General features: G+C 59.0%; 9 protein-coding genes across 9 annotated transcripts; 4 read left to right on the forward strand and 5 right to left on the reverse strand.

Moving 5' to 3' along the window:
• Nucleotides 1-217: 217 nt before the first annotated feature.
• On the forward strand, nt 218-2,792 carry BJ171DRAFT_508496 (tRNA-dihydrouridine synthase 3-like protein). The gene is made up of 2 exons (XM_053111302.1): nt 218-2,327; nt 2,485-2,792. The coding sequence occupies exons 1-2, from the start codon at nt 304-306 to the stop codon at nt 2,522-2,524; spliced, it is 2,064 nt and encodes a 687-aa protein (XP_052965953.1). The 5' UTR covers nt 218-303; the 3' UTR covers nt 2,525-2,792.
• Nucleotides 2,793-2,794: 2 nt separating this feature from the next.
• BJ171DRAFT_599773 (uncharacterized protein) lies at nt 2,795-3,400 on the reverse strand. Its single transcript, XM_053114957.1, has 2 exons — nt 3,258-3,400; nt 2,795-3,051 (listed from the first exon to the last, which is right to left on the reverse strand). The coding sequence occupies exons 1-2, from the start codon at nt 3,325-3,327 to the stop codon at nt 2,822-2,824; spliced, it is 300 nt and encodes a 99-aa protein (XP_052965954.1). The 5' UTR covers nt 3,328-3,400; the 3' UTR covers nt 2,795-2,821.
• A 2,019-nt stretch (nt 3,401-5,419) lies between these two features.
• BJ171DRAFT_475566 (uncharacterized protein) lies at nt 5,420-6,998 on the forward strand (the record flags this gene model as incomplete). The annotated part of the gene is made up of 2 exons (XM_053108788.1): nt 5,420-6,742; nt 6,897-6,998. 2 exons carry the CDS (start codon nt 5,420-5,422, stop codon nt 6,996-6,998), a joined length of 1,425 nt encoding a protein of 474 aa, XP_052965955.1.
• Nucleotides 6,999-7,386: 388 nt separating this feature from the next.
• BJ171DRAFT_134111 (WLM domain-containing protein) lies at nt 7,387-9,361 on the reverse strand. The gene is made up of 4 exons (XM_053105658.1): nt 9,086-9,361; nt 8,747-8,931; nt 8,542-8,555; nt 7,387-8,405 (listed from the first exon to the last, which is right to left on the reverse strand). The coding sequence occupies exons 1-4, from the start codon at nt 9,212-9,214 to the stop codon at nt 7,528-7,530; spliced, it is 1,206 nt and encodes a 401-aa protein (XP_052965956.1). The 5' UTR covers nt 9,215-9,361; the 3' UTR covers nt 7,387-7,527.
• Nucleotides 9,362-9,548: 187 nt separating this feature from the next.
• BJ171DRAFT_508500 (multi protein bridging factor 1-domain-containing protein) lies at nt 9,549-10,786 on the reverse strand. The gene is made up of 2 exons (XM_053111303.1): nt 10,471-10,786; nt 9,549-10,199 (listed from the first exon to the last, which is right to left on the reverse strand). Exons 1-2 carry the CDS (start codon nt 10,660-10,662, stop codon nt 9,960-9,962), a joined length of 432 nt encoding a protein of 143 aa, XP_052965957.1. The 5' UTR covers nt 10,663-10,786; the 3' UTR covers nt 9,549-9,959.
• A 1,009-nt stretch (nt 10,787-11,795) lies between these two features.
• BJ171DRAFT_475569 (uncharacterized protein) lies at nt 11,796-12,521 on the reverse strand (the record flags this gene model as incomplete). The annotated part of the gene is made up of 1 exon (XM_053108789.1): nt 11,796-12,521. The coding sequence occupies one exon, from the start codon at nt 12,519-12,521 to the stop codon at nt 11,796-11,798; it is 726 nt and encodes a 241-aa protein (XP_052965958.1).
• Nucleotides 12,522-14,009: 1,488 nt separating this feature from the next.
• BJ171DRAFT_508506 (uncharacterized protein) lies at nt 14,010-16,153 on the reverse strand. The gene is made up of 4 exons (XM_053111304.1): nt 15,596-16,153; nt 15,206-15,387; nt 14,973-15,095; nt 14,010-14,832 (listed from the first exon to the last, which is right to left on the reverse strand). Exons 1-4 carry the CDS (start codon nt 15,843-15,845, stop codon nt 14,500-14,502), a joined length of 888 nt encoding a protein of 295 aa, XP_052965959.1. The 5' UTR covers nt 15,846-16,153; the 3' UTR covers nt 14,010-14,499.
• Nucleotides 16,111-17,579, forward strand: BJ171DRAFT_508509 (HRDC-like protein). Its single transcript, XM_053111305.1, has 5 exons — nt 16,111-16,326; nt 16,556-16,664; nt 16,819-16,896; nt 17,109-17,204; nt 17,395-17,579. The coding sequence occupies exons 1-5, from the start codon at nt 16,260-16,262 to the stop codon at nt 17,474-17,476; spliced, it is 432 nt and encodes a 143-aa protein (XP_052965960.1). The 5' UTR covers nt 16,111-16,259; the 3' UTR covers nt 17,477-17,579.
• Nucleotides 17,580-19,593: 2,014 nt separating this feature from the next.
• BJ171DRAFT_622714 (RNA recognition motif 2-domain-containing protein) lies at nt 19,594-24,246 on the forward strand (the record flags this gene model as incomplete). The annotated part of the gene is made up of 12 exons (XM_053115452.1): nt 19,594-19,738; nt 19,853-19,986; nt 20,197-20,286; nt 20,438-20,525; nt 20,638-20,978; nt 21,106-21,351; nt 21,474-21,632; nt 21,722-22,892; nt 23,017-23,078; nt 23,236-23,327; nt 23,452-23,613; nt 23,787-24,246. The coding sequence occupies 12 exons, from the start codon at nt 19,594-19,596 to the stop codon at nt 23,989-23,991; spliced, it is 2,895 nt and encodes a 964-aa protein (XP_052965961.1). The 3' UTR covers nt 23,992-24,246.
• Between the last annotated feature and the right edge of the window lie 1,128 nt (nt 24,247-25,374).

The raw sequence follows: 25,374 nt of genomic DNA on the forward strand, positions 1-25,374 counted from the left end.
GAGAAATCAATACACATTCATATCCTCAACAGGCACGATTGCGTCGTGCACCTGGCTCCTGCGGATGGTTGGGGCCGCGGGCCGCTTCGGCGGTCCTCGATATGGGCCGATCCGCCCAACACCAGACCCACACAGAGAGGGCCGGGCTGGTCGCTGGTTCCGCCGCTCGTTGATCGGACACACGCGAGATCATGTGTTGCAGAAGAAGAAAAAAAAATGCGACTTGCATTCGGTTGACCCGACTTGCTGCACATTGCCCCAGATCGATCGCCCCCTCCCTCCTCCATCGACAGCTGAGCACCAATGGCCAGCGATACCGTTGCCGCCGAGCTGCGAGGCGTTGTTCGGATCAAAGCACAGTATCTCCAAGAGAGTATCGAACTCGAGACCCCAAGCGCTCCCGCCAAACGCAAGGCCGACGAGGAGCCCCAGCCCGAGTCAGGCGAGCCCAAGGACGATGCTGCAGCCCCAGCTACTGCCGACGACGATGCTGACGAGCGCGGATCCAGCACGGATCGCAAGCCTTCCAAGGCCAAGTACCAGAACCCCAAGCACAAGAAGAAGCTCAAGGGCCAGAACAAGACCCGGCCCATGACCTATTCCCGGGACGATCTGGAGCTGTGCGTAGACTTGTTCCAGGGCAAGCCGTGTCTGCGTGGCGAAAAGTGCCGCTTCACCCACAACATCCAGGAATATTATGCCGCCAAGGAGAAGGACATTGGCCCCAACTGTCATCTCTTTGACACCTTTGGAAAGTGCCCCTACGGCATCAAGTGCCGCTTCGCGCAGGCCCACACGACGCCTGATCTGACCGACGTCGTCGACGAGGCCAAGGCTGCATCCGTGCCGCAGCTCAGCGATCTCATCAAGAACCGAGTGTCGAAGGAGACCCAGCGCCTCATCCGCGAGAAGACCTACCCGACTCCAAAGTCTGACGAGTTCCTCGAGTGGAACATCCAGGCTAAGAAGGAGAAACGCGCGCTCATTGATGTTGTTCTCGAGCGCCAGCGGATCGTCAAGGAGCAGCAAGCTGCTGTCGTCGTCGCTGCTGGCGGTGCTGATGCTTCGGATACTTCGTCTCAAAATCAATCGGACCCTACCGAGCCCACCGCCAGGCTCGCGGCCGATCCTGTGCCCAAGACCGAGTCTGGCTACAATTTGGACGATGATCTCGGCGTCAACGACACAGAAGTCAAGATCTTTGATGCCGCCCTGGAAGAACACCGCCGCAAGCTCGCCCGCTTTGAGGCTGACTTTTGGGAGACCAAGCTACGCAAGGAGGAGAGAAAGCAGATCGACTTCCGCGGCAAACTCTACGTCGCCCCTCTGACGACGGTCGGCAACCTCCCCTTCCGCCGTATCTGCAAGCGCTTCGGGGCGGATATTACCTGCGGCGAGATGGCCCTGGCGGGCAACCTGTTTTCAGGACAAAACACCGAGTGGAGTCTGGTTCGCCGGCACGTCTCTGAAGACATCTTTGGCATCCAAGTGACCGGCAACCAGGTCGAGCAGATCGTCAAGATTGCCGAGTTTGTCGAAAACGAGCTGGACGTGGACTTTGTGGACATCAACATGGGCTGTCCCGTCGACAGCGTTTGCAGCATGGGCGCCGGCAGCCAGCTCATGGATCGGGCGACCAAGGTCGGTGAATATGTACGTGGCATGAAGCACGTCATGACCAAACCGGTGACTGTTAAGCTTCGCATGGGTATCGTCGACTACAAACCCACGGCTCACAAGCTGATGCCCAAGCTGGTCAGCTGGGGCGTGGATCACGTCACGCTGCACGGGCGGTCGAAGCAGCAGCGCTATACCCGGGCTGCCGACTGGGAGTACATTGGAGAGTGCGCCAAGCTCGCCGGATCCTCCATGTCGTTCTTTGGCAACGGAGACTGCATGAACCAGGAAGAGTACTACCACAATATCGAACAGTACAAGGTGGACGGCGTCCTGCTGGGGCGAGGTGCTCTGATCAAGCCATGGCTCATGACCGAGATCAAGGAGCGCCGGACCTGGGACATTTCCTCGCGCGAACGGCTCGACATTCTCCGCGACTTTTGCAGCCATGGCCTCGAGCACTGGGGCTCCGACACTCAGGGCGTCAACAAAACCCGACGGTTCTTGTGCGAGTGGATGTCGTTCCTGTGTCGCTACGTTCCCGTCGGGCTCCTGGAGGTACTCCCGCAGCGTATTGGTCAGCGACCCCCGCCATTCGTCGGTCGCGACGACTTGGAGACATTGATGGGCAGCACGAACGCACAGGATTGGGTCAAGATCAGCGAGATGCTGCTGGGTCCAGCCCCCGAAGACTTCAAGTTTGTTCCAAAGTAAGTTTGGTGCTGGGACATGACGGTGTCGCCCCCTCCCATGGATGAATAGAAATGAATCACAAGTCGACTGTGACGGCTTGATGTGCAGAGAGCATGTCGTAGCCTCCTCTCGCGAGCTAACTCGACTCGGATGCTGTCATTCGATGCGACACAGACACAAATCCAACTCGTACGATCCCGAGGCCCAAGGCTGAATAAGCCGGATCTTTGGAAGCTTGCGCAGGCTCGGCCAGTCCGTAGAATGTGGCATTTCAAGGCGGTAACTGCTATCGCAAATGGCCGGCCGAGATCGTTACTCTCAGCGCATCACCGGCTTCGTCGCTCCCACTGGAGACCGCGATCAGTCTCTGAAAACATATGCTGTGTATGAACAAGAATCATCCCTCTACCCACTGGCTTTGTCTGCGCAATCGATTCCTGTCGCAGGCAGATCGCTTCGAAATAACACTTTATTGCGCATCGATGCTGGGTACAATGATCGCAGCGGCTCTTTAGCACACAGCCGTCAGGCAGCGACAGTCAAGGTTGTCGGCAAGGCAGGTCCAGCGGGTGCACGAGTACGAGCTGCCACAGCTGTTAGGATAGCCGTTAGCGGTGGCAAGATAGTACGGCACACAGTCGCAGGCCGTGGCGGTTTCAAAGTAGTATCCGTCGCGGCAGCCATATCGGGTGCAAACACCGTTTACAGCGAGGTAGCCTTTGGGGCACTCGTTGCTGCACTCTGGTGCCGATCGGGAAGAAGTACGGGTGGATCAGCGCAAGGGCAGCAATGAAGTGACAGGCTAGCAAGGACTTGTCAACGATAGATCAGAGCAGTGCCAGCCAGACGGCATAAGCATCGTGCGATCTGATGCACCGAACAGAAGCGCCGAATGGAAGTACCGAACGGAAGCACCAATATCCCACTCAAGCCGGACCACTACTCACGGGATTCGGCGGGCACAGCTGCAAACAAGATTGCGGCGGCGACAACAAGCACAGACTTGATGAGATGCATTGGGCAGAGGAGATTCGGTTGATTAGGTGGAAAGAGAAGTGTCAAGGCAAGCTTGGTGAGGCGAAGGTGCTTAGATTGCGGGTGGTGACGAGGACTAGATCGAAGCAGGCGGCCATTTTATACCCGAGCCGCGGCGGGATGATCGTTTTGATGCAGCAGTGGGGGCCATGCAGCAAATGGGAGAGGCCGCGTCGCCTCCGAGTACTCCGTCAGATGTAGTAAGCCGCATCTGATCGAGAGCGCGGGAACGACGGGTGCGATACCGCGGGCCACGAAATGCTGAGCGAAATACTGAGTGAAATGCTGAGCGAAACGGAGGGAAGACAGAGGCAACGGAGTTGCCAAGAGCTGTCAATTCCCGCCAAAAAGTGGCGACGTCCTTGGAGGCCACGCAGTTCATGTATCATGCTGGGCAGGACCAGAGGAGGCAGCGTTCGCTGCGGCCCGCGCCAAAACAGTGAGGGGACAAGGCCGTGCACAAACGGATCCGAGCGGGTGTGGGGTGATGTGGGGTGATGACAGACACGGAAAGATGCAGAATAATGCCACCCATATGGACGTTGGTGGACGCAGGCGGGCGGACACCCAGCTCGGATCGATATGCGAGGAAACGAGACCGCCAAGGAAAACGAGCGGGACGATACGATCGCTGGGCTCCTGTATGAATTCAAGTGCCACTGGAGACTAAGCCTCAACTCGAACGACCTCGACTCGAACGACATCGACTCGATGATATCAGTGTTGGTCGGTGGATATCAATGGAGTCGTGGGACTTGGTTCGGTGCGGCTCGCAAGCCAACTCCGACCCAACCCGGGACAGATTTCTGTGTCGCGCTGCTGACACGCCCGGCTGGAGCCGGCTCGAGCCGCACTCGACCCGGGCTGGAATGCGCCTTTGCCTTTTTGCCCTCCGCGCAAACGCAAAAAACGAAAACAGAGGCCAGCGCCGCTTGGTTCCTGCTCTCTTGCATCTGGGACGACGCCCGCCTCGAAGTTTGACATCTGGGTAAGCACGCCGCCGACTCTGCCGCCGGCCCTCCATGCGGCAACACTCGCTCTGTGCACTAGCGGCCCGGCCAGGGGCGATTTTGCGGTCTTGCTCGACGGCGCTCGGGGGCATGCCTGTGATGCCTGCCTCTTGGATCCTTGGATGGCCATCCCGGGCTGCCATTGCGACGCCCTCGTGGCAACCGCCCTCGATCTTGCGTTCTCGCCATGCGTCCTCGCGTCGAGCACTTGGTCATAAGCACCGGAAGCTATGCATCTTGCAGCTGCGCCGGATTCCGCACATAGCTCCGCTGCGAGACCTTGGAATCCGACAGCCTGCCACTGCGATCATAGCTGCATCGACGGATCTACGCCCAAACAATCCTGGAACAACCCTCACTCTCCGGACGAGTCGATTCGATTCAACGCTTGCAACAGTGCTGCATCATTGCTTGGGCAGCTGCACGGAATAGACTCTACCCGCCCGCGTCGGCAAATCCCTGCAAGTCCGGCGTGGACGCGGAGAAATCCAAGGGTGCAGACAATCACAGCCTCGGCATTGGACACCGCCTGCGCCGATAGAACATCGTCAGGCTTGTGCAGGAATGGACGGATCGCAGGCACCGGTCAACAAGCGTCGAGCGCTGACTCGAAGCGCAGGACAGCGTTGCGAGGACCAACGCGATATCGCAGGACGGAGATCTGGAGCGGACTGGAGGCAACAATCGTGAGGCGACCAAGCCGATCCTGACCGGAGCGACTCGACCCGAGCCTGTTTTTTCCGCGCAGCCATGGAATGCGCCTTTAAAAAGCATTCCAGTCCAGCGTCGGGCCCGACTCCGTGCCTCATCCTGTCTGCTCGATCGACCCCGGCCGGGCTGTGTCAACCATCGGATTCCCACAATCGCCTGCGATTCAGCTCCTCCCCTACCAAGCGACCGCCCTCTCATCACCTCCCTGTTAGCCTCATCGATTTCACCTGCAGCTCCACTTGCGCTTTCGTGTGATCGCCCTGGCCAGGCCGCTGCTAACCCGTCCCAACAGACCAGATCTCCTGTGACAATCTCGAGCACTAACTCTTGCCCATCTTGATCCCAGCCCAAACATGCTCCTATCCAGACAAAGCCTTTCCCTGGCTGCCTCGCAGGCCTCCCTCGTCTCGGCCGCCGTCCGTGTCCCTCGGGCAGGCCTCGCCACAGTGGTCCCTGCTGCTGCCACTTCGCGCACCTACGGCGGTCTGAAGGACGAGGACCGTATCTTCACCAACCTGTACGGCCGCCACGACTTCAAGCTGAACGGAGCTCTGAAGCGCGGAGACTGGCACAAGACCAAGGAAATCCTGCTCAAGGGCGACAAGTGGATCATTGACCAGGTCAAGACCTCTGGCCTCCGTGGCCGTGGTGGTGCCGGCTTCCCTTCCGGCCTGAAGTGGAGCTTCATGAACAAGCCCCCCGGTGGCCCCGTCGATACCCGTCCCCGCTACCTCGTCATCAATGCCGATGAGGGCGAGCCCGGAACCTGCAAGGATCGCGAGATCCTCCGCCACGACCCCCATAAGCTCGTCGAGGGCTGTCTCGTTGCTGGCCGCGCCATGAACGCTAACGCCGCGTACATCTACATCCGCGGTGAGTTCTACAACGAAGCCTCGAACCTCCAGATTGCCATCAACGAGGCCTACAAGGCTGGCCTGATCGGCAAGAACGCCTGCGGCAGTGGCTACGACTTTGATGTCTACATCCACCGTGGCGCCGGTGCCTACATTTGCGGTGAGGAGACCTCTCTGATCGAGTCGATCGAGGGCAAGCAGGGCAAGCCCAGACTGAAGCCTCCGTTCCCTGCCGACGTCGGCCTGTTCGGCTGCCCCACCACCGTCGCCAACGTCGAGACCGTTGCTGTCGCCCCGACCATCTGCCGCCGTGGCGGCTCGTGGTTCGCCTCGTTTGGTCGCGAGCGCAACGCCGGCACCAAGCTCTTCTGCATCTCTGGCCACGTCAACAAGCCCTGCACGGTCGAGGAGGAGATGTCGATCCCGCTCAAGGACCTGATCGAGAAGCACTGCGGTGGCATCCGCGGCGGATGGGACAACCTCCAGGGCATCATCCCCGGCGGTTCGTCCGTCCCGGTCCTTCCCAAGGACATTTGCGCGACCGTGCTGATGGACTTTGACGATCTCCGTGACCACCAGTCTGGTCTCGGCACTGCCGCCGTCATTGTCATGGACAAGAGCGTCGATATGGTCAAGGCCATCTCCCGTCTCTCGGCCTTCTACCAGCACGAGAGCTGCGGCCAGTGCACACCCTGCCGTGAGGGTACCACCTGGCTGGCCAAGATGATGAAGCGCTTCGAGGCTGGCCAGGCCAAGAGCGCCGAGATCGATATGATGGAGGAGCTGACCCGACAGATCGAAGGACACACTATCTGTGCTCTGGTAAGCGGCGGTCGATCGAAAGTGCTGTCCGTCGGACTGTGGGAACAGGGCGGACCTTCCCATAGCCTGGGTGTTGAGAAGGGCAAGAAGCAGATGACTGATTTCTCCTTCCTGCTCCAACGAAACCCTTCCCACTTGCCGCTTTCCCAAACAGGGCGATGCTGCTGCCTGGCCTGTCCAAGGCTTGATCCGCCACTTCCGCCCCGATCTCGAGCGAAAGATCGAGGAGCACCGTGCTCGCAACCCCGTCCACTGATCCCAGCCAATACAGCCATTGCCCTCCCCTCGTGCTTTGTATCGAACCCTCCCTCCCGTTGTTTCTGCCATACGCTTCACGACAAGCTGTCGCCGCCCCAGCAACAACAACAGCAACAGGAGTGACCAGACAGTTCCTTTCGCAATGGACGAGAGCGATTCTCCCTTTCTCTCTCTGCCATCCCCCCCCCGCCTCCCGTCCCCTCTCCCACTCCAGCTTCCGGATATCGTCGTGGCTCTGGGTGGCATGGCTTGGCCCTTGGATCAGAATTTTCGGTAATGGAGCCTTTGTCTCATGTTGCCGCTACCTGGGGATGCACAGCGGGTCGAACGGGGTTGTAACAATCACCCAGAAGAGCGACTGCGAGGAGTCCAGAGCCATCAACTCTGTCGACACTGCGTGTTGTGTCGATCTGGGTCGACAACCAGCGAGGAAAGCATCATGGGGTTGGCCAGAGGGATATATGGAGAGCTGCATGCGATGACGGCCACGGCCTCGGACGAATTCCCGGTCGATGTATGGCGGTGCCTCATGATATTCCCATGTCCAACAGAGCCGCCACCGCACTTGGGGCAATCTCGAACCCGCATGCTTCGCAGAGCGCAAGGTACGGCGAGTTATCGAGTGTGCACTGCGGACATGACCATTGTCGGATGTGTCCTGTGCTGCGACCCGTTCGTCCTGAGGCAGACCGGCTTCTGGGGTCGTCATGATCATGGTCATGGTTATGGTCGTGGCCATGGTCATGATCATGGTCGTCATCGATGACGTACACAGGGAAAGGGATGCTGCCTGGACCGGTCTCCGAAGGTCGCTGCCGACTTCCAAGGTTGACAGAGATGACCTGGAGATCATCCGAAGCTTGGTGGGTCCCTGGAGCGGGGGTATCCTCGTAAATGACACGGACATCAGGGGAATATTCATCGGGGTCAGCGGCACCAACAATGCGGATGATCTCCAGCATGTCCGCATCATCAATCTCGACGACGCTGCTGCTACTGCTGCTGCTGCTGTTGTCGCCACCGCCGAGGCACCGACATCCGCCTTCGGGCAGCTTCATCCGGCGCTTCTCGACCGCAGAGAGCAAAAACAGCTCTCCTGGTCTGAGCAGGGTCTCGAGTTCCTTCATCTCGTTGCTGCCGCCCAATCGATGGCCCGAGGATCCGGTTCCGACGACACCCGAGCCATTGGTGCCTGGTGTGGATCGTGGTGTCAGAGGAAAGCGACCATGATGGAGCCGCTGTTCGGCGGCAGCGAGGGCCGCAGACCGAGCCTGGAACAACGGCACGCCCCGTCCGCCGAGCCGGAAGCCCTCGTTGCCGTGGAAGCCTGAGGCGAGCAGGAGATCGTACTCGTCGTGCAGGGAGTCGAGGATGGCATTGAACTGGGCATCGTGAGGCCCGCGGACTGGAAGAGGAAGGGGATGGAGCAAGGGAGTCGCCTCCCCCGGGTGTGAGATTGGGCCTGGGAATGAAATGCAGAGTATCGGAGGCGACGGCATAGATGAAGCTCTACCGGGGAGGGGTGCCGTTGTGGCGCTTACCGATATGAGTGAGTCTTGCAGAGAAAGCGGAGAGGACGAGGATAGGGCGGCATCGCACACAGCATCAGGATACAGCATCAGGATACAGCATCAGGATACAGCATCAGGAAACAGCATCAGGATACAGCGACCACGAATTCGAACTTGGATCTGGCGTATCCTCGACTCGTACGTTCAAGTCACCCAACACATCGGGCTCACTCACTCATGGAGCATTGTGCCCAGCAGGTCGTTAAAGTCGAGAAACGACCGCTCGTTGTGGGCTGGCCGCAGCCGGATCTTGATTTCTCGGCCTCGGTTGATGTTGAGCCCGAGCAAGGCCGGATTGCTGGGCAGCATTTCCGAGAGTTTCGGGACGGTCCAGCTCCGCTTCTTCATGATGGGCTCGACCTGGGTTGTGAGCAGGAGTGAGAGTGAGAGTTGGTGAGAGGCGGAGGATGACATGAGAAAGGGCCACAGGGCCACAGGGCCACAGGGCCACAGGGCCACGATGGTGTGCTGGTTTCAAATGTCATGGCTGGACGGATGTCCCCAGAATGCGTACATGTCTGGAGAGTTTGACCAGCAGAGCCAGAGCCTCGCGGTGGTCGGGGAAGCGTTTGAGCGCCGAGCAAGCCCCGATGGATGGTGTGGGCTGCGGTGCCTGCCATGCGGGTGCTGGTCCAGGAGCCATGCGATCGATGCTGGCGAAACGAGACCGGGCGGGACGGGACGGGACGGGACGGGGCGGATTCAGTGAGATGCTTGAGGGTAGCGAGAATCAAGATCGAGATCGAGATCGAGGTCGAGAGGGAAAAATGAACCGAGCGGGGGCTGGCTTTGCTCTGGATGGGGATGATGCAATATCGATCAGGAGGTCTATTTTTGGCTTCGCAGTGCGCCAATTGGTGCTGGTGGCGAAGAGACTGGGCCCGCCCGACCATCTCGATATCGAGAACCCATACTGCTGTTCAGATGACCGAATCGACCATATCCACTTGGATTGCCCACAAAGACGGTCTCTCTCGTTTCGTTCCGAACAAGTTGTATTCAACTGCCCGCCAGATAAGCCAGGCCCGTGCGACGCAACAGAGAAAAGAGAAACTAATCTTCCATCAAGAGAGTCGGGGAACGGGAAGGCAACTACCGGTTGAAGGGGAAAGGGAGAAGAGAGCTGCGTGGATACACAACCAGACGGTGAGAGGGATCGGACAGAAGCGCAAGCGATGGCGCCCGCATAGCGATGCGATGCTATTTACATATGGGTGGGTGGAGTGGACTTTATATGCCAGATTAGAGAAGCCAGAACGAAAGGAGCGATAATAGATCCAGAGCAGAGCAGAGCAGAGCGTCGGTGGGAGGGGGGCAAGGAGGGAAGGGAGAGAGACCCCGGATATGCAAGGCGTCGAGGGACGCCCCGTGATGGGAAAGACCGTTCTTTACTTGGATCCGAGCGGCTCGCCAATGTTCTTGCCTCGGAGCTTGAGACCAAGAACACGCTCCATCTTGGCAAGGACCTGCTGGTTGGGGTTGGGTGCTCGGCCGCCCTCGTAGTCGTTGACGATGGTGGGCTTCTCGTTGATCATGGTGGCAAGCTGCTTCTGGGTCAGACCCTTGGCTTGGCGACCCTGCTGGATGGCCCTGGACACGGACATGGACACCTTCTCGACGTGGAAGTCCTGGGGGGGGGAATTGAAGGACAGAGCACAGTCAGATCGGCGCGAATTGCACGAGAAGGGGGCAGGGCACTCGGTCGAGCGGGCCAGAGCCATGCTGCGAAATGTAATCGCACACACGTAGTTCGTCCCGTGCATCCCGGGGTCAGGTCGGTTCAGTTCAGGTCAGGTCAGGTCAGATCGGTCCAATCTGACCCGATCTCATCCGACGAGATCACGCAAAAGGACAACCACAGAAAGATGTCGCCGACGGCGGGAAACACAAGAAACTCACCTCGGTCTCGTTGTCGACCTTGGCCATCTTGCCGGCGTCGTAGACGGCAGTGGCATTGGAGCCGCTGCCCTTCTTGGCGGTTTCGATGCTGGCACCGGAGCGACGGGCGGCATTCAGGGCAGCATCGGACTTGACGGTCTTGGGGGTCTCGGCGCGCTTGCGGATGACGGTAACGTTGTCCCAGTCACTCATGGCTGTGTGTGTTTTTGTCGGAGGAGGAGGAGAAGGAGGTGGTGGTGGTTGAGAGATGCGGCGGATAGGCAGCAGGAACAGGGGAAGGCGCCCGTTGGGAAGCGAGGGAGAAAAAAACTTGCTCGGCAGATGGAATCGGGAGAAGCGATGGCAGAGGGCCAACGCCTTTATAGCAGCATACAGGGCAAGGGCTATTTGTGGAAGCCCTAGTGCGACACCCGGAAGCCCTAGCGAGCCACGGCTGCGCACGGAGTGCGTGGCAGCGCCGCCGAAGGCCATGGAAGGAAATCGCGGCCTGTGGCCGTGCAGAGTGGCCGTGCGCGGTCGCTGCCGCCCGCCGCTGATTGGCTGGATTTGCGAGGTGCGGCGCTGCGGCGCGGTGGGGCAGCCGCCACACAAGGCCAAGGCGGAAATCGCCAGTGCGGGGTGACCGAGCGGCAAAGTTTCGGCGAAATCGCCGCAGGTATCCGACGGTGCTGCGGCATCTGATGACACTGCGGCTTCGGATACCGCGCGTGGGCACATGGATGGATGGATGGACGGATGGACGGATGGATGATGTTTTCTGCTCGGCAGCTCAAGGTGCAGAGTTGTGGGGGGCGGTGGATACCCGGCGACTGTTGTATTTTCGTTATTGTATTTGGGTTGCTGGCAGGGGGGTTATTTTCTTTCAGGATATTTGGTCAGAGAAGGTTTTTTAAAAAATGGCAAGAGAGAAGGAAAAGGCAGAGGGATCGCACGCAGACACCAATTGGGAGGAGGGAGGGTCGTATGGCTGCAGCGGCAAAAGTCGGCATTCCTTGGGAATGGCGTTGATCAGGGGCACGAGCGAACACGCCGCAGCGGTCCACAACCCTCCAAAGCATGCCACAAGTGGTATAGAAACGGCGGTCTGAAAGCAGCGGGAACAATGTACACGAAGAAGACGCACGAAACAACACCGGCGCGGGTCAAAAAAAAAGGATTCAAGATACAAGGCCAGGAGCGGGGGAGGATGCAGAGCTGGACGGGTCAAGGCCAAGACAGGCCCCATAACCAAGCAGGAGACAAGTCAGGGCAGGACAAGACTGGGCAGGGCAGGGCAGGTCAGGGCAGGACAAACGTGGCTTGACTTGGCAGGACCCGGCTTGTCGTTACGACGGGCGGACAACCCGCTTCTGCTGAGCCAGCCATGCGGCTCGCGCGTCCATGCGGCGCTGCTTCTGGGTTCCGCGGGAGCGGGCCATGTCGACGAGGTCCAACAGGTCCAGCTCCTGCTGGTCTTGGTCGGGCTCGCTTTCTGGGCCAGACTCGCCCGAGCCCACAGAAGGCACCAGATGAGCAGGGCCGACCGGGGAGCCGCTTGCGCTGGCAGAGCCGCTGCTGCCCCGGACAGCATGCCGAGCCGGGGTTGCAGGCAGCGACGCACCGGCCTCGGCGGACTCGGGGGCGGGGCCATTGGCATCGGTGGGCGAGACAGGGCCTCTGCGCTTTCGGCCACGGCGGGTCTTCTTGACCTGGAATTGCTTTTCGTCGCCGGACTGCGTCTTGGCCGGGCCCGGCGGGGTGGTCTCGATGACGGGTCCGGACGCCAGCTCGGTTTCCGAGTCCGAGTCGAACTGGTCCGGAAGCGACTTCATGCTGATTTCGTCGTCGGATTTGGCCAGGAAGATCCACTCGTCGTTTGAGACTTTGAGCTTGGGTGGAACTTGGTTCTGGAGGGTGGGCGACTCATCCATCGATGCAGACCGGAGGACCTGGCCTTGACTGGATGCATCCGCGATGTCGGGAACCTTGGGGGTATCCGGGGTCTTGGGGGCAGAGGCAGGCGCAGAGGCCGCGGGCTGGGAACCAAAGACGGAAGAAACCCACGAGAGCATTGCTTGGGATTGGGCTTGAGAGCTTGAGCTTGGGCTTGAGAGCTTGAGCTTGAGCTTGAGCTTGAGAGCTTGGGTGGAGGCTTGGGTTTCGCTGGGCGAGGAAACAGGGGACGGTAGTCTTTCGGGACACGGCCAGACCCAGGCAATTCAACCGACATGGCATTCAGCACGAACAGAGAGCCCGAATTGGGACATTGTGGCATTCAGGATTGCATCATTGGAAAGCAATGGTATGTGAGTTGGCTTGGATGGCAACGAAGTGTTGGGTGGGTTGGATGCATCGGGCCTGCTCGCCTCTGAACAGGCTTGCATCCGTCCGCCCGCCCGTCCATCCACAATGCCGCGACCGTTGTAGTGGGGAGGGAGCTCTGCAGGATTGGTGCCGAGCGAGGCCAGCGACACGCATGCAACATACCTGGGAACGGTGCTCAGGCAGAACAGAGTCCGGACAGAAAGTCAGATTCGTATCAAGGGAAGGCAGAGAAGGTACTCGGGTGGAGCAGAAAGTGGCAATTCAGACGCTGTCGGTAACGAGGAGGGGTATGGGTGAGTGGGTGAGGATGTGGGTGAGAGAGATGGGAGAGGAGAGGGCAGATATGGACCAGGCGGACAATGGAGGGGGCAAGGTTGGCTTGGTGACCGAGCAGGTGGTTGTGGGGGTTGCGGGGCGAGTCGGCCGAACTTGAGCAGCAGGACAAACTTGGACAGGCGAGTGATGCGACGCGGACGCAAACAGACGAGGAAGAAAGCAGGAGTGTTTCGAAGGACGGGTGCGGTGCGGATTTGAAATGGAGACTTGGACCGGATCGGCGGAAGGCAGAGCGATGAGCGAAAACACTGGGGCCTGAGTTGGTAAACAAAAGGGCAGGAGGCAGAATCGAGCGTGGACGAAAGCAGACGCGGACGGAGCGGGAAGCAAGACAAGGGTCGGAGATGAGGGAGGGGAGATGGCGACGAGCGGGACGCAGCGGCACAGGCGAGGTGGATTGCTCTGGCGACGAATGCGGACGGTGGGAAATGCGACGGCGAAGCTGAGCCGAAAGTGATGGGCGACTGCGGCTGGTGGGAAGGAATGGGGGGGGGTCGGATGCTGGTTGGTGGGAGCCTGGGAAAGCCAGCGAGAGTGAGAGTGGGCGACAGAGGCTGAGCGGGGGGGGGCGAGGGCGAACGAGTGATCCCAGTGGGCGAATGAGAGTCGTTCTGGCAGGCAAAATGCGAGTGATCCTGGTATGCGATGGGGCGACGAGAGAGCGGCACAAGCAACGACGGGCTTGGCCGGCATGACGGGGCAGATGGTCAGGCCCTGTGACCATTGCTGCGACACGCGGGGGGGATCGCCAAGTAGGATGGGATGGATTGGATGTGGATGTGGATGTGGATGTGGATGTGGATGTGGATGTGGATGTGGATGTGGATGTGGATGTGGATGTGGATGTGGATGTGGATGTGGATGTGGATGTGGATGTGGATGTATTTGATATCCTTCGATGTGTTTGATGTTATTGAATGTGTTTGATATCATTCGATGTATTTGATGTTATTGGATGTGATAGACATTAATTCAACTCGCACATGCCAATAGGGCAGTTGAATCGAATACAGTCATTTCCTCGGTGCTGCCTTTCGACTCCGTTCGAGGCGGTCGGCCTCTGTTGCCCCTCGCGCAATACCACCCGTCCTGCTCGCCATCTGCCCCTCGTCGCCATTGCTTTCGTCCATCGTGCGTGGCGTGATCATCGCCCTTGGCTGTCCGAAGAGGGTCGGCTGCCCTCCGGCCTGGCTCGGCCTGGCTCGGCCTGGCTTGACCCGCAGGGGACGAAGGCACCGACCAGGCATCGGCCATGCATCCGCCAGGCCATGGGATCAGCAGCCGGCCAGGGCAGGTATGCAAGCGACTCGATCAAGTGTCGAGCCAGGCGCCCACGAGGTCCACATGGCTGCTGTCCATTGTCCGGCGACAACTTGATCGGCGCTGTATTCAAAAATCAATCCCCAGCTGCTCCTGCTCGCTGGCTTGTTCCACCTCCATGCCGTCCAGGCTCTCTTGCCCTTCCCTTCCAAGGCCGCCATGGTGACGATGCAGCGGCCAGCTTCGCTGTGCAGAAGGCAGCGGTGCCAGGTCCAGCTGGCCCAGCCGGTGGATGGATGCCCGAAACCGCTCCAGAATCATCTCGATGCCGTCGTTGAGGATCTCGAGGTCCTTCTCATGGCCGGCGGTGGTGCCGCGATACGGAATGGTGGTGCCGGTCGAGTTGAGGATGCCCTGGGTCGACAGGATGCGAATATGCTTGCGCAGGCCGGCTTGGATTTCCTGGACAAGCGCATGGGCAAGTGCATGGGCAAGTGCATGATACGCTGTTAGCATGGGGGATGTGCCAACGGAGGGTGGGCATGCCACCATACAACCGATCGATTGTGTCGAGCCGATGCTCGGCTGTGTCCGCTGCTTACATTCAGAATCTCAAGAAACGAGCCGACTTGCCGCTCAAAGACCTCCTTGGCATCGTGCATCGGCTGATCCTTCGACAGTACATTGATGGCTTGACTGGCAACGCTCAGCAGCGCTACCAGACGCTGTGAGCCGATTGGATCGGCGAGGATCAATGAGGATCGATGAGGATCGACATCCAGGTCTGCATCCCTACAAACCAAAGAGCAGCCCTGGGCATATGGCCGACACTCACCTTTTCGATGCCATAGACCTCCCTGATCAGCCTCTCGTTCTCGGACAAGGCCTCGGTCGAGCCTCCTTGCATCGCCATGGCGGTGGTGAAATCGTCGCTGGGCCGGCTGGTCTGATGGGCAACAGAGGGGGAGACTGGCGACCAGGCCTCGCATCGGCTCTTGAAATCCCCCACGCCGGTCTCTGTTGCATTGCCGGATATCAGCGCCATCCAGCATCCCCTGGACGCCTGCCGCCGTTTCCGGCGCAACAGACTCGATGAGTAGCCGCCGGCAGTCCACAGCCTCTTCGGCAGGCTCTGGATGAGCACTCGCACCGCTGGGGCTGTCCCTTTGCTTGTCACCGTGCAGGTTTCTCCATCCACCAGCCCGGTCGTTGCGCCCAGGCATACCATCGAGGCATTTGCATATCCAGCCAGATCCTGCAAGGGCCTTGCAAGGTTTATTGCGTATCCGGCTCCATTGGCCTCGTTGTAGCCTTCCAGCAGAATCAGATTCGCTCTCGGAGAGGTGCTGGCAGTCCAGCCAACCAAGCCTGCGACCGGGACCGGGACCGGGACCGGGTCGGATCGATGCGACCGCCGGCGGCGGACTGGCAGGCAAATAACGGCAGCGTTCGTTTCTTATTGGCGATCCATACATTATCGAGTCGATCCCCGTCTGTGTGCCTGGGCTTCAGACGGCTGGAAAGGACGACTTTCTCGCAGCCGTGATGGCAGCACACAGCAGCACAAAGGCGCAGAACTTGAAGACCGCGGCATTGGAGATGTCCTTTTCCTCCTTGGGCGAGCGGAACTCGTGGTAGATCTGACGGAAGTTGGGGATCGACATGGCGGGGCCGATGCTGGCGCTGGTGTTGGTGTTGGAGCTGGTGTTTGATGCTGATGTCGGTGCTGGTGTTGATGCTGGTGCTGGTGCCGACGGCGCCACACACCAACGACGTGCCACACACACACACATCACCTGACCACGGACCTGCCCTTCTCGCCGGCCATCTGTTGCTCTGCCTCCTCAGCTCTGCTCCATCTGTCCGCCTGCGATCTGCTTCGAATCCACATGTCGCGACGACAACGAAAGGGACAGATCGAGGAGGAGGATGCCTCCTTCCTGAAGCTCGGGGAAGGTAAAATCAGCCTGAGGGGTGGCTTCAGGACGACGCTCCCTGCCACCCGCCACTGGCCGTGTTGGTCTTCCTCTTCCTACTGTTCCTCCGCCTCCTCGAAATCGGGCAATCAGGAACAGACGGCTTATGGAATCGAGGCAGCCGGATCGGGTGCGATGTGACTGGTGGCGTATGACCTCCAGCTTCGGCGGCTGCTGACCGTTGCGTCGTGCTCGTGTCCCCTCGGCAGAGTTCAACTCGGCGCCGTGCGTGCTGATCTCGGAAGTCCGTGTCTTGCTTGAGGGCGCAAAGCAAAAGAAGCTCGAGAACTTTGGAACCGAAAGCGCGGCAGTCTCAGAGTAAATATCGTGATGGCGATGGCAATGGAAATGGCAACGACGATGGTGGCAAACCGAGAAGCAAGAAGCGTGGTGCCAGCATCGATATCTGCTGTCCCGCATCGCCCAACTGACCTCCCTCTACTCGGCACACATCGCTCCCGCCGGAACACAGCATAATGCAAAAGACGCTGGACTACTGTAGTCGCTTCAGCAAGTTCACGAGCAAGCAGACGGTGAAGGAGATCCGAGGGTACTGTATTGCCTCTGGGCGAGCGCGGGACTGCATTGAGACTCCTCTTCCCTCGCTGCAGCGACGATGCGTGTGCGGGTAGTAGCTAATTGGTGTTCTGGGCCCCCTATGAGCCCTATGAGCCCTATGGGCTCCTGGTTTCTCGCCTTGGACTCACCCGTTCCTGTTCTTGTTCGTCTGGATCGACACACTGCCGCTTCTCGTGCTGGCAGATTGATTCCGATTCCGCCATACCATGAGTTTGAGGCGGCGCAGCTGGCCAATCTGTGCTGCGAGACCGTCGAGGAGGCCAAGGCCCTGATTCCAACGTGAGTATTCGCTCTGGGCAGTCTTGACTGTGGACACGATCAAACATAATCTCGCGATGGCGACGATGGGAAGGCGGAAGCAAGAATGTGAACACTTTCTTATCCAGCCACGCCAACTTTTGCCCCCCACCTCGATCTCGGCAATACGATGCAAATATCACTCTGATCGATGCTGTGCTCTGCCAAGCAGCCTGTCCCAGCACGACGACGACGAGGTGCAGCGAATACTGGAGGAGATGCACAACCTCAAAAAGTTCCAAATCGCCGACTGAGCGCGCCAGACGTGCGAGTGGCACCCAAGTGAAGCGGGGCATTGTCTTTTGAGCCATGATTGTCCCTGTTCTCAAGATGCCAATACACACCCATTCCACCATGGCCAAGCAGCGCGTCCAAGGAGACAGATGCCGTGAATGTCTTTGGGAATTGCCTCGTAGGGGCCATGGTCGCAGGCATTGCATCTGGATGCTGCGCTTCCCTCAAACCAGCAGTATGCGGCGGCCGATGTGGAAGACACCCAGGATACCGCCGTCCCGTTTCGTCCTGAACATGAAGGACCGCCTCGGGCTGCTGGCAATTCGCTCCCTGGCGATATCACGTGCTGCTCTGTGCGGCGCGTGGGCATCACCTGAGGCATGTTACACTGGATTTTTTTCAAGCGCACAGGGCGAGAACGGGCGAGAGCAGACGAGGTGCGGGCGAGGCGCAATGGCGAGAGGGTGAGGGCAGGCAGAAAGCGAGGGAGACGCCGGGCGATGCACGATGCATGATGAGCAGATGCAGACACGCAGCGACGCAGGGTGAGGCTGGATGCACGGCGAGGGCCAGGAGGGCGGGTGGCATCCGCCAACAACAGCAAGGGCACCCATGCTGCACTGCGACAGTGCGGCAGCCGCGCCACAGTCCGACACAGAACACGAGCACACACACAGACCCATGTGGGCCAGAGCGAGAGCGAGAGCGTTCTCTCCCAGCCTTGTGCGCTCCTCGCACCGTCCTCGCACCGTCCTCGCACCGTCCTCGCTCAGCCCGCCGGCTGGCCACCAGCTGGCCACCAGCTGGCTCTTTCTGCGTTGGTCTGCCTGTGGCTTTCCCACCGTTTTTTTCGCTGGGCAACGAGCCAAAAAAATTTTTCGCCAGCCGGCAAAAGCACTTCCCGGCTCAAGCTCGGCGTCGTCTCAAATCCAAGTTGGTTCCTTCGTTCCGCCGGGCCTGCACGGAGAACTCGCCTTCTTTTGGTTTCTAATCTCTCTCCTCCCCCCCCCTCCGGCACGCCGCAGCCCTTAATTTCTGCCTCCGTGGGCCGTCCCCGTCGCCGCCCTTGGAATATCCCCGGTGCTGCTGTTGTTGCAGTACCACCACCCCGCCGGCTCGTCCCCGTCTGAGCTCCCGCTCTCTCGTGCCCTTCTTCCTGGGTGTCGCTGCCGCCCAAACGGTCCTGCCGAGTACACGGCCGACCCCCTCCCTGTCCCTCGGTTGATGCCCCTTCTGGCCCGTCGCCTCAGTCTGCCATCCATCCGCCTCGCTCGCCCTGCCAACCCCGTCCTCAGCCGTCGCTGCCATTGGATTGCTCGCCCTTTTGGTATCATTCCTTAGTTTCCTTGGCTCTCCTCCCTCCCAGTCGCGGCTCTCGTTTTTGACCTTCAACGAAATAGAAAGAAGAGCCGCCACTCTTGTCTCCTTCCTTCCTATTTTTCTTTCTTTCCTTCTTTTTTTGCGTGTGTGTGCGTGTGTTGCCTCGGTCGTTTCGCCCTGTTCCCACCGGTTGGTCTCTATCGTCCATTTTTGATTACTATCCCCCTCTCGTATTTATTCAATCCGTCCGCAAAGGTTCGCCTCACCCGTGCCCCTTTGCCCGATAGTTTTGGATACCGTTGATTATCAGTTTTAGAAGAAGAAGAAGAAAAAAAAAAGAAGAACGAGGAAGTGGCCAGCAAAAGCTCGACGCAAACCTGGAAGAATCCTCCCGCTCGAGAAACCAGCGCTTTCCATTTGATTGCACAATATCCGCCTTGGCTTCTGCTTCCCTGCCCAGAGCCAAATCCCACACCGGTGCCATCATCAAGAGCACCCTTATCCACAACGCCCTAGAGCCCTGTAAGTTGCCACCCGCTTGCGCTTGCTCACTCGCCAGAGGAACTGCAAGCCCGTCGCTTCGGCGGCTGTTTCTGCGCCGCCAGCATCTGTCGGGCCCGTTGCCGGGGCCCATCCGAGGCGGACTCGGCATTCATTCGGGGCGCATTCCAGACTTGCTGTATTTACCTGGACGTCATGGGTTGCCATCCTTCTCCGGCAGAATACTCGGCTATCCTTTCGTCAACCGCTCGCCTCGTTTTGCTGTCCCAGTTGCCCCCAGCTCGCTTTGTCTCTGCACCCTCTGAACCTTCGAGCCATGACTCCCAACGCCCCTGCTACCTGGAATCCCCTGTCCCCCGACCAAAGCTTCAATCCCTTCAAGCCCCTCGGCCAGCAAAATCTGTTCCCGTTCAGCACCGACGACCAGCCAATGCCAAAGAACGTCTATCAGGACAAGGCAAGTTGACCTTCGACCCTGCAGGCCGACGGGCTCTGGGTCGTCTCTGTCTGGCTTCGTTTCCGTGTGCTCCCCACGGCATCGCCGACGACCCACATCTCCCATTACTTGCGACCAGCATCGTGGCATTATTGCTGTGGCGGCATCCCCGACCTGGCCGCAGCTTCGTTCCTGCTTCTTGCCCCTTCCCGCGCCTTGGTTTGGTTCCTGGTTGGTGGCCCTGTGGCTCTTGCTGCCCAGGCCAGCTTCTTGGTTCAGCCGTCCTGCACCCGCCTTCATGGCACCCATCCTATTCGCTTCTGCTCGATACCCCCGTACCAGGCGAGCACGCTTAGCAACGCTCAAACTCCTCCGCCACCACCGCCGCAACCCGTCTCGATCATTTTGGTGTTTTGTGAATCCCGGCGTGTTTTCTGATCCTCTGCCTCTGCCCTCCCCGCACCACGACCTCGGGCCTTCCAGACCTCTGGCTCGCTGCTCGATCGACATGATCTGAAGCCCCTTAGTATAGACGATCCCTATACGCCCTCTGGATTCCCAACTGCTCCCAGCGTACGCATCTTCCCGTTCGCACCCACTTCACTCCACCTCCTCTGCCGCCTTGGTGTGCTGCGTCCGAACCAACTTTGCATCGCTCGTGTTTCTGACCCAGTGGGGCAACCTGCCTCTCGTCTGTCTTTTGTCTTGCATTCTTTGGCTTTAGACCCCGGTCTCGTTTACTTCCCCATGGTCCTCGGTCAACTCCAAGGACACGGTCGACGATTTGAGCCTGTCGGCCCTTTCGCTCAATGGTATGTGCGTTGCTGTCGTGTCTGCATCCGATTTTCGATCGAGGCACGATCGGGCCCTGGTGATGCATATCTGACTCTAACATCTCGCCCAAACCCCCCCCCCGCGCTCCAGACCGCAGGCCCTCGCCCACCGACACCGATTCGTCTCGACTCACTCGCCACGACTCCAAGGGCTTGTTCGACATTGGTCTGGGCCCGGAGCTGCTAGACCGTCGCGAGACCCAGCGTGCCGAGCTCACTTCCCAGAGCCAGCCTTCCTCGCCCGTCTCCTATGGCAGCCTCAGCCTCGCCGACTGGAACGATGTCCCTGTCCTCCCAAAGTCGGCACCTGCCCCCCAACGGCGCTCCTCGGCCGGAACCTTTCTCCGCGAATCTACTCGCGTGGCCTCGCGCATTCTGCAGATTGATCTGTCACTCCACGAGGACCAGATGCGCCTCGTCGACCTGTGTCAGGTAGGCAGTAAACAGCCGTATGACCGAGTCCACACACCCGCGCTTATCTTCTCCCCGGAAGCTGACCCCATCTCCATCTCTGTCCCTCACAACTCATCCTTGCTGCCTTTTCACTTTCGTCCATCAGAAATTTGGATACATCCGCGACATCTTCCGCATCGATCACTTCCTGATGGTGGTCTACTTTGACCTTCGCTCGGCGATGCACGCTCTCGAACGCATCATCGAGCGCTACGGCGAAATCGTCTACTATGGCGATGTGGCAACCATCTTTGCCTTCCTGGATCCGCTCCGTGTCGAGCAGCTCAGCAACCAGGGTGTGTTGCTGATCCAGGGGCTGTCAACCCAAGCTCTGGACAGCCAGGTCTCGATGGTACGCCTTCTGCTGATGCTGCTGCTTTGTGCGTGTGTGCGATGCGCTTGCGTCTGGCTCTGCAGCTGCGGTCGATTGACTCTATTCGATCCTCACGCTCATGGCTCTATTCTGTACGATAGGATCTGTTCCGGCGGTTTGGCGATGTCCGCGACATCTACGATCTCGGCTACGGCACCCACCAAATGTCCTCAGCCCACCGAGCCTGTTGTGTGGTCGAGTACTTTGACACCCGCGCGGCCCACAACGCTCTCCAGTCGCTCGAGGGCCTCGAGTTTAATGTAAGACATGCAGCGCCGTCTTGCTGGCATCCGTGGGCTCAAGTTGTGGGGATACTGGATGCTGACTCATCGGGCATTTGCTCTTGCAGATGAGCGTCCTCTCCGTGTCGCTGTATAACGTCAGCCACAGCAGACGAAGCGATTTTGGCGTTGGCATGCCCGCATATCCGTCCAAGCCGCAGTTCCTGCCGCCCGGCCTCGATATCGGCCCAAAGCCCATGGGTCTTGCCATCCAGTCCGACGGCCCCGGCGTCGGCATGCCAAAGCGACCTTATGCTTACGGCGCTGCTGGCCAGATGAGTATGTACGCAGATATGTCAGAAAACAAGGGCCCCCGCACCTCGGATCCAGACCTCCTCTTCAAGTCCAGCATGTACTCGCGCGATCAGTACTCCAAGTCGCGCCTGGATCTCCACGAGGGCATGGGTGCCAGCGTGAACCCCGGCGACCTGTTTCCGCTCGACACCTCCGCCATGGCTCCCGGATCGCAGTACATCAAGGACTCGATCTCGTCGAGTCGTCGGTCGAGCCCGCTCTCGTTCTCAGAGTCGCACCACCACTCGTCCTCCGTCGTCGATCTCCCTTACGGCCTCTACACCAAGGAGGTCAAGTTGGTTCCCTCGGGCGGATTCCCGAGTGGCCAGAGCGAATCGGTTGTCTTCAACCCCCCGCGCCAGAACGGAGGCCGCGGGGGCATGCATCCGTCGCAGCACCACCAGCAACTGCAACAACAGCAGCAGCAGCAACATCAATCTGGCAACTACGACGATGATTCGCGTGCATATCGGCTCCACCGCCTGAACAGCAACGGCTATGTGATGACTCCAGATCGACTTGTCGCCGATCCTAGCATCGGCAACCCCGGACCCGCGTACATTGAGCCCGGCTATGGCAAGGGTATCGGCAAGGGTGGTCACGGTGGCCACGGTGGCCATGGTGGCCATGGTGGTCACCACGGCGGTCATGGCAACCACGGCGGCGGCGGCATGGGTGAAATGTCCTACAAGAATGGAAACGTGAGCGCTGGCCAGCTCTCGCGCAAGCACTCGCACGGCCACTCGGCAGTCAACGGCTATGTCCCAAACATGCCCATGCCGCCTCCTTATCCCAACCCCGGTGCCCTCATGGTCCCGGGCAATCCGCAAAACGGCAGCGGAGGTCCACCCAACGGTGGTGGCGGCGGCGGCGGTGGTAACGGCAGAGGCGGCGGCAGCGTTTCCAGCACCCCAAAATGGAACGAACTCAATCTCTATAACATCGGTAAGTCGTAGAGGGTGGGGTGAGCGCATTTGCCACACTCTCTTTGAGCTTTTTTCACTCCTCCTCTGACGCCAGTCGCACTTGCTATCGTTGCTGACATTGCTGTTGCCCCCCCCCTCTGCAGCCAATGGGCTGGATACAAGGACAACGTTCATGATCCGCAACATTCCGAACAAGTACACTCAGGTGCGTTGCTACATCCACGATTGTCCATGACACAGCCCCTACTTGGCTGCCTCTGTGTGTCTGCTTCCCTCACGAGGCAGGCGGGGGGGGGACGTTCGTTTATGTGCCTTGGTGGCGTGTCGCTGACTCTGGCTTGCTGGGATTGCTATTTTTGCAGGAAATGCTGCTGCAGTTCATCAACCTCACCCACAACGGCAAGTTTGACTTTCTCTACTTGCGCATGGACTTTAAAAACAAGTGCAACGTTGGGTAAGTGTATCCTGTATTCTGTGTCCTGTATCATTTGGCTTGTATCCTGTATCCTGCATCCTGCATCCTGTATCCTGTATCCTGCGCGCACACTACTAACATCTGGTGCTGCAACAACGCACAGCTATGCCTTCATCAACTTTATCGATACCGAGGCTATCATTTCCTTTGCCGAGAAAGTCGTTGGTCAAAAGTGGAGCCGCTTCAACTCCGAGAAGCGCGCCATTCTCAACTATGCCAACATCCAGGGCAAGGCCGCGCTCATCGAAAAGTTCCGTAACTCGAGGTGGGTCTCGATAGACGATTGCCCTGTCGGTTTCCGGTGACGACCATCGCTCGTCCGCCTCCGTCGGTTGTGGACCGACCCTGTCCCTGGCAGTCATCACCTCCAGGTGCCAAATTTGGCCAGGCTTTTAACCATTGCGTGCTCACACACCGTGCTCGGGACTCGTTCTGTAGTGTGATGCTGGAAGACCCCTCCTACCGCCCCAAGATCTTCTACTCGAACGGCCCCAACCGTGGCAAGGAGGAGCCTTTCCCTCCCCCAACAATTGCCGTCCGCCCCTGCAGCAACGTTCTCTACACGCGCGAGAACGCCAGCTGGACCGATCGTGAAAAAGCCCAGAACAACAGCGTTGTTGAAGCTGCCGGCGGCGCGGCCTAATCTCTTTCCCGCCCCCCCCCAGCGGTGCGCTCGCTGCGTTTCCTCTCTGGGAAGCCCACGCAGAGCCGCTGTCATGGGCTTTCTTGAAGGCTGTGTGGCTCGCTCCCCTCCCACCCAGCCGTCTGTTGTTCCTTCCGCCTCTGACCTTATCCGCACCGAGTGCGAACCCTTTGCGCACCCTCTCCACACCCTGGCATCGTCAACTCCCCTCCCCTCACTACCGTCGACTAGAACCACAAAAGCGATTGTACATAACCTTTTTTTTTGGAAAGGGGGGACGGTCTTGTTTCTCCAGTCTGGCCTTTTTTTTTTCTTCCTTCCATTCATCGCTCCTTTGAATCGCTTGGCTCCTGCTTTCTGTTATTTGTTTCCCATTCTCGTCATAGCTACTATTACTACAATTACAATTACTACACTACGTTTGTTTTCATCCATTTGACTGCTCTGGATATCTCTCTCTCTCTTTCTTTCTCTCTCCCACTCGATATTCATCTCGATTCTGCTGGATCATGTTATCTCGCGCTCTTTCGGCTGAAGACGGTTCTGTCCGCTCGCCGCTGCCTATTCGTTTCTTCTTGTGCCTCGCCCCCTCCTTGCACTTGCAGATGTCCTTTCTTCATCCATTTTGCTGCACTCTGTGCTACTGCGCCTCGGCTACCCCCATCCCGCCCCTACATCCTATCCCATCCTTGGATCTTGGTTTCGCCTGTCGCTCGAGTCCTTCCTTCCGTTTCGCAGATCAACGTTTGCTGATCTCTTCGCTCTCCCTCTCTCTCTTCCACACCGCAGTACACTTTATTCAGAAAAAAACGGGACAATATAGCCGTTTCCATGAACATGTAGTATGTGCTGTGCTTGCGTCTAGCAAAGCCACAAGAAATAAAAACAGATCACTTTGGCAGCCTCCGAGTGAAGACCACCGGTCGCTCTCCGATCTCCACAATCGACCTGCATACTGTGATCATGTTGCGCGCCGCATTGACGTCGCGATTCCACACTGTCCGGCAGCTGGGATTCTTGCAGCTCCTGACAAAGTGGGAATTCGCAACACTGGGCGCATCGAGTCCTTCCAACCGAACTGGCTCCAGGCACTTGGAGCACACTTGCGAGGTGTTGAACTCGTTCGTCGAGGCCACCTTGGCGCTTCCATGATGGTGATTGGGACGGCGTCGGTGGTGCTCGAATTGCTCAAAGTACCGAGCAAACCGCTGCCTCCGAGGGCTGGATGCATAGCCCTTGCCTTGACGCCATGACTGCATTGCCAAAGGCGATCACCACATCGGTCCGTATCGGGACGTGCTTCAGGACGGCCTTGCACATCCTGTCGACGGCCACTTGGTGCCTCTTGTGGCCTGTGAATCGATGGTGACGAGCCTTCTTGCC

The sequence above is a fragment of the Polychytrium aggregatum genome, assembly GCF_025602895.1.
Source record: "Polychytrium aggregatum strain JEL109 chromosome Unknown BJ171scaffold_22, whole genome shotgun sequence".
In the NCBI taxonomy this organism is placed as follows: Eukaryota; Fungi; Chytridiomycota; class Chytridiomycetes; order Polychytriales; genus Polychytrium; species Polychytrium aggregatum.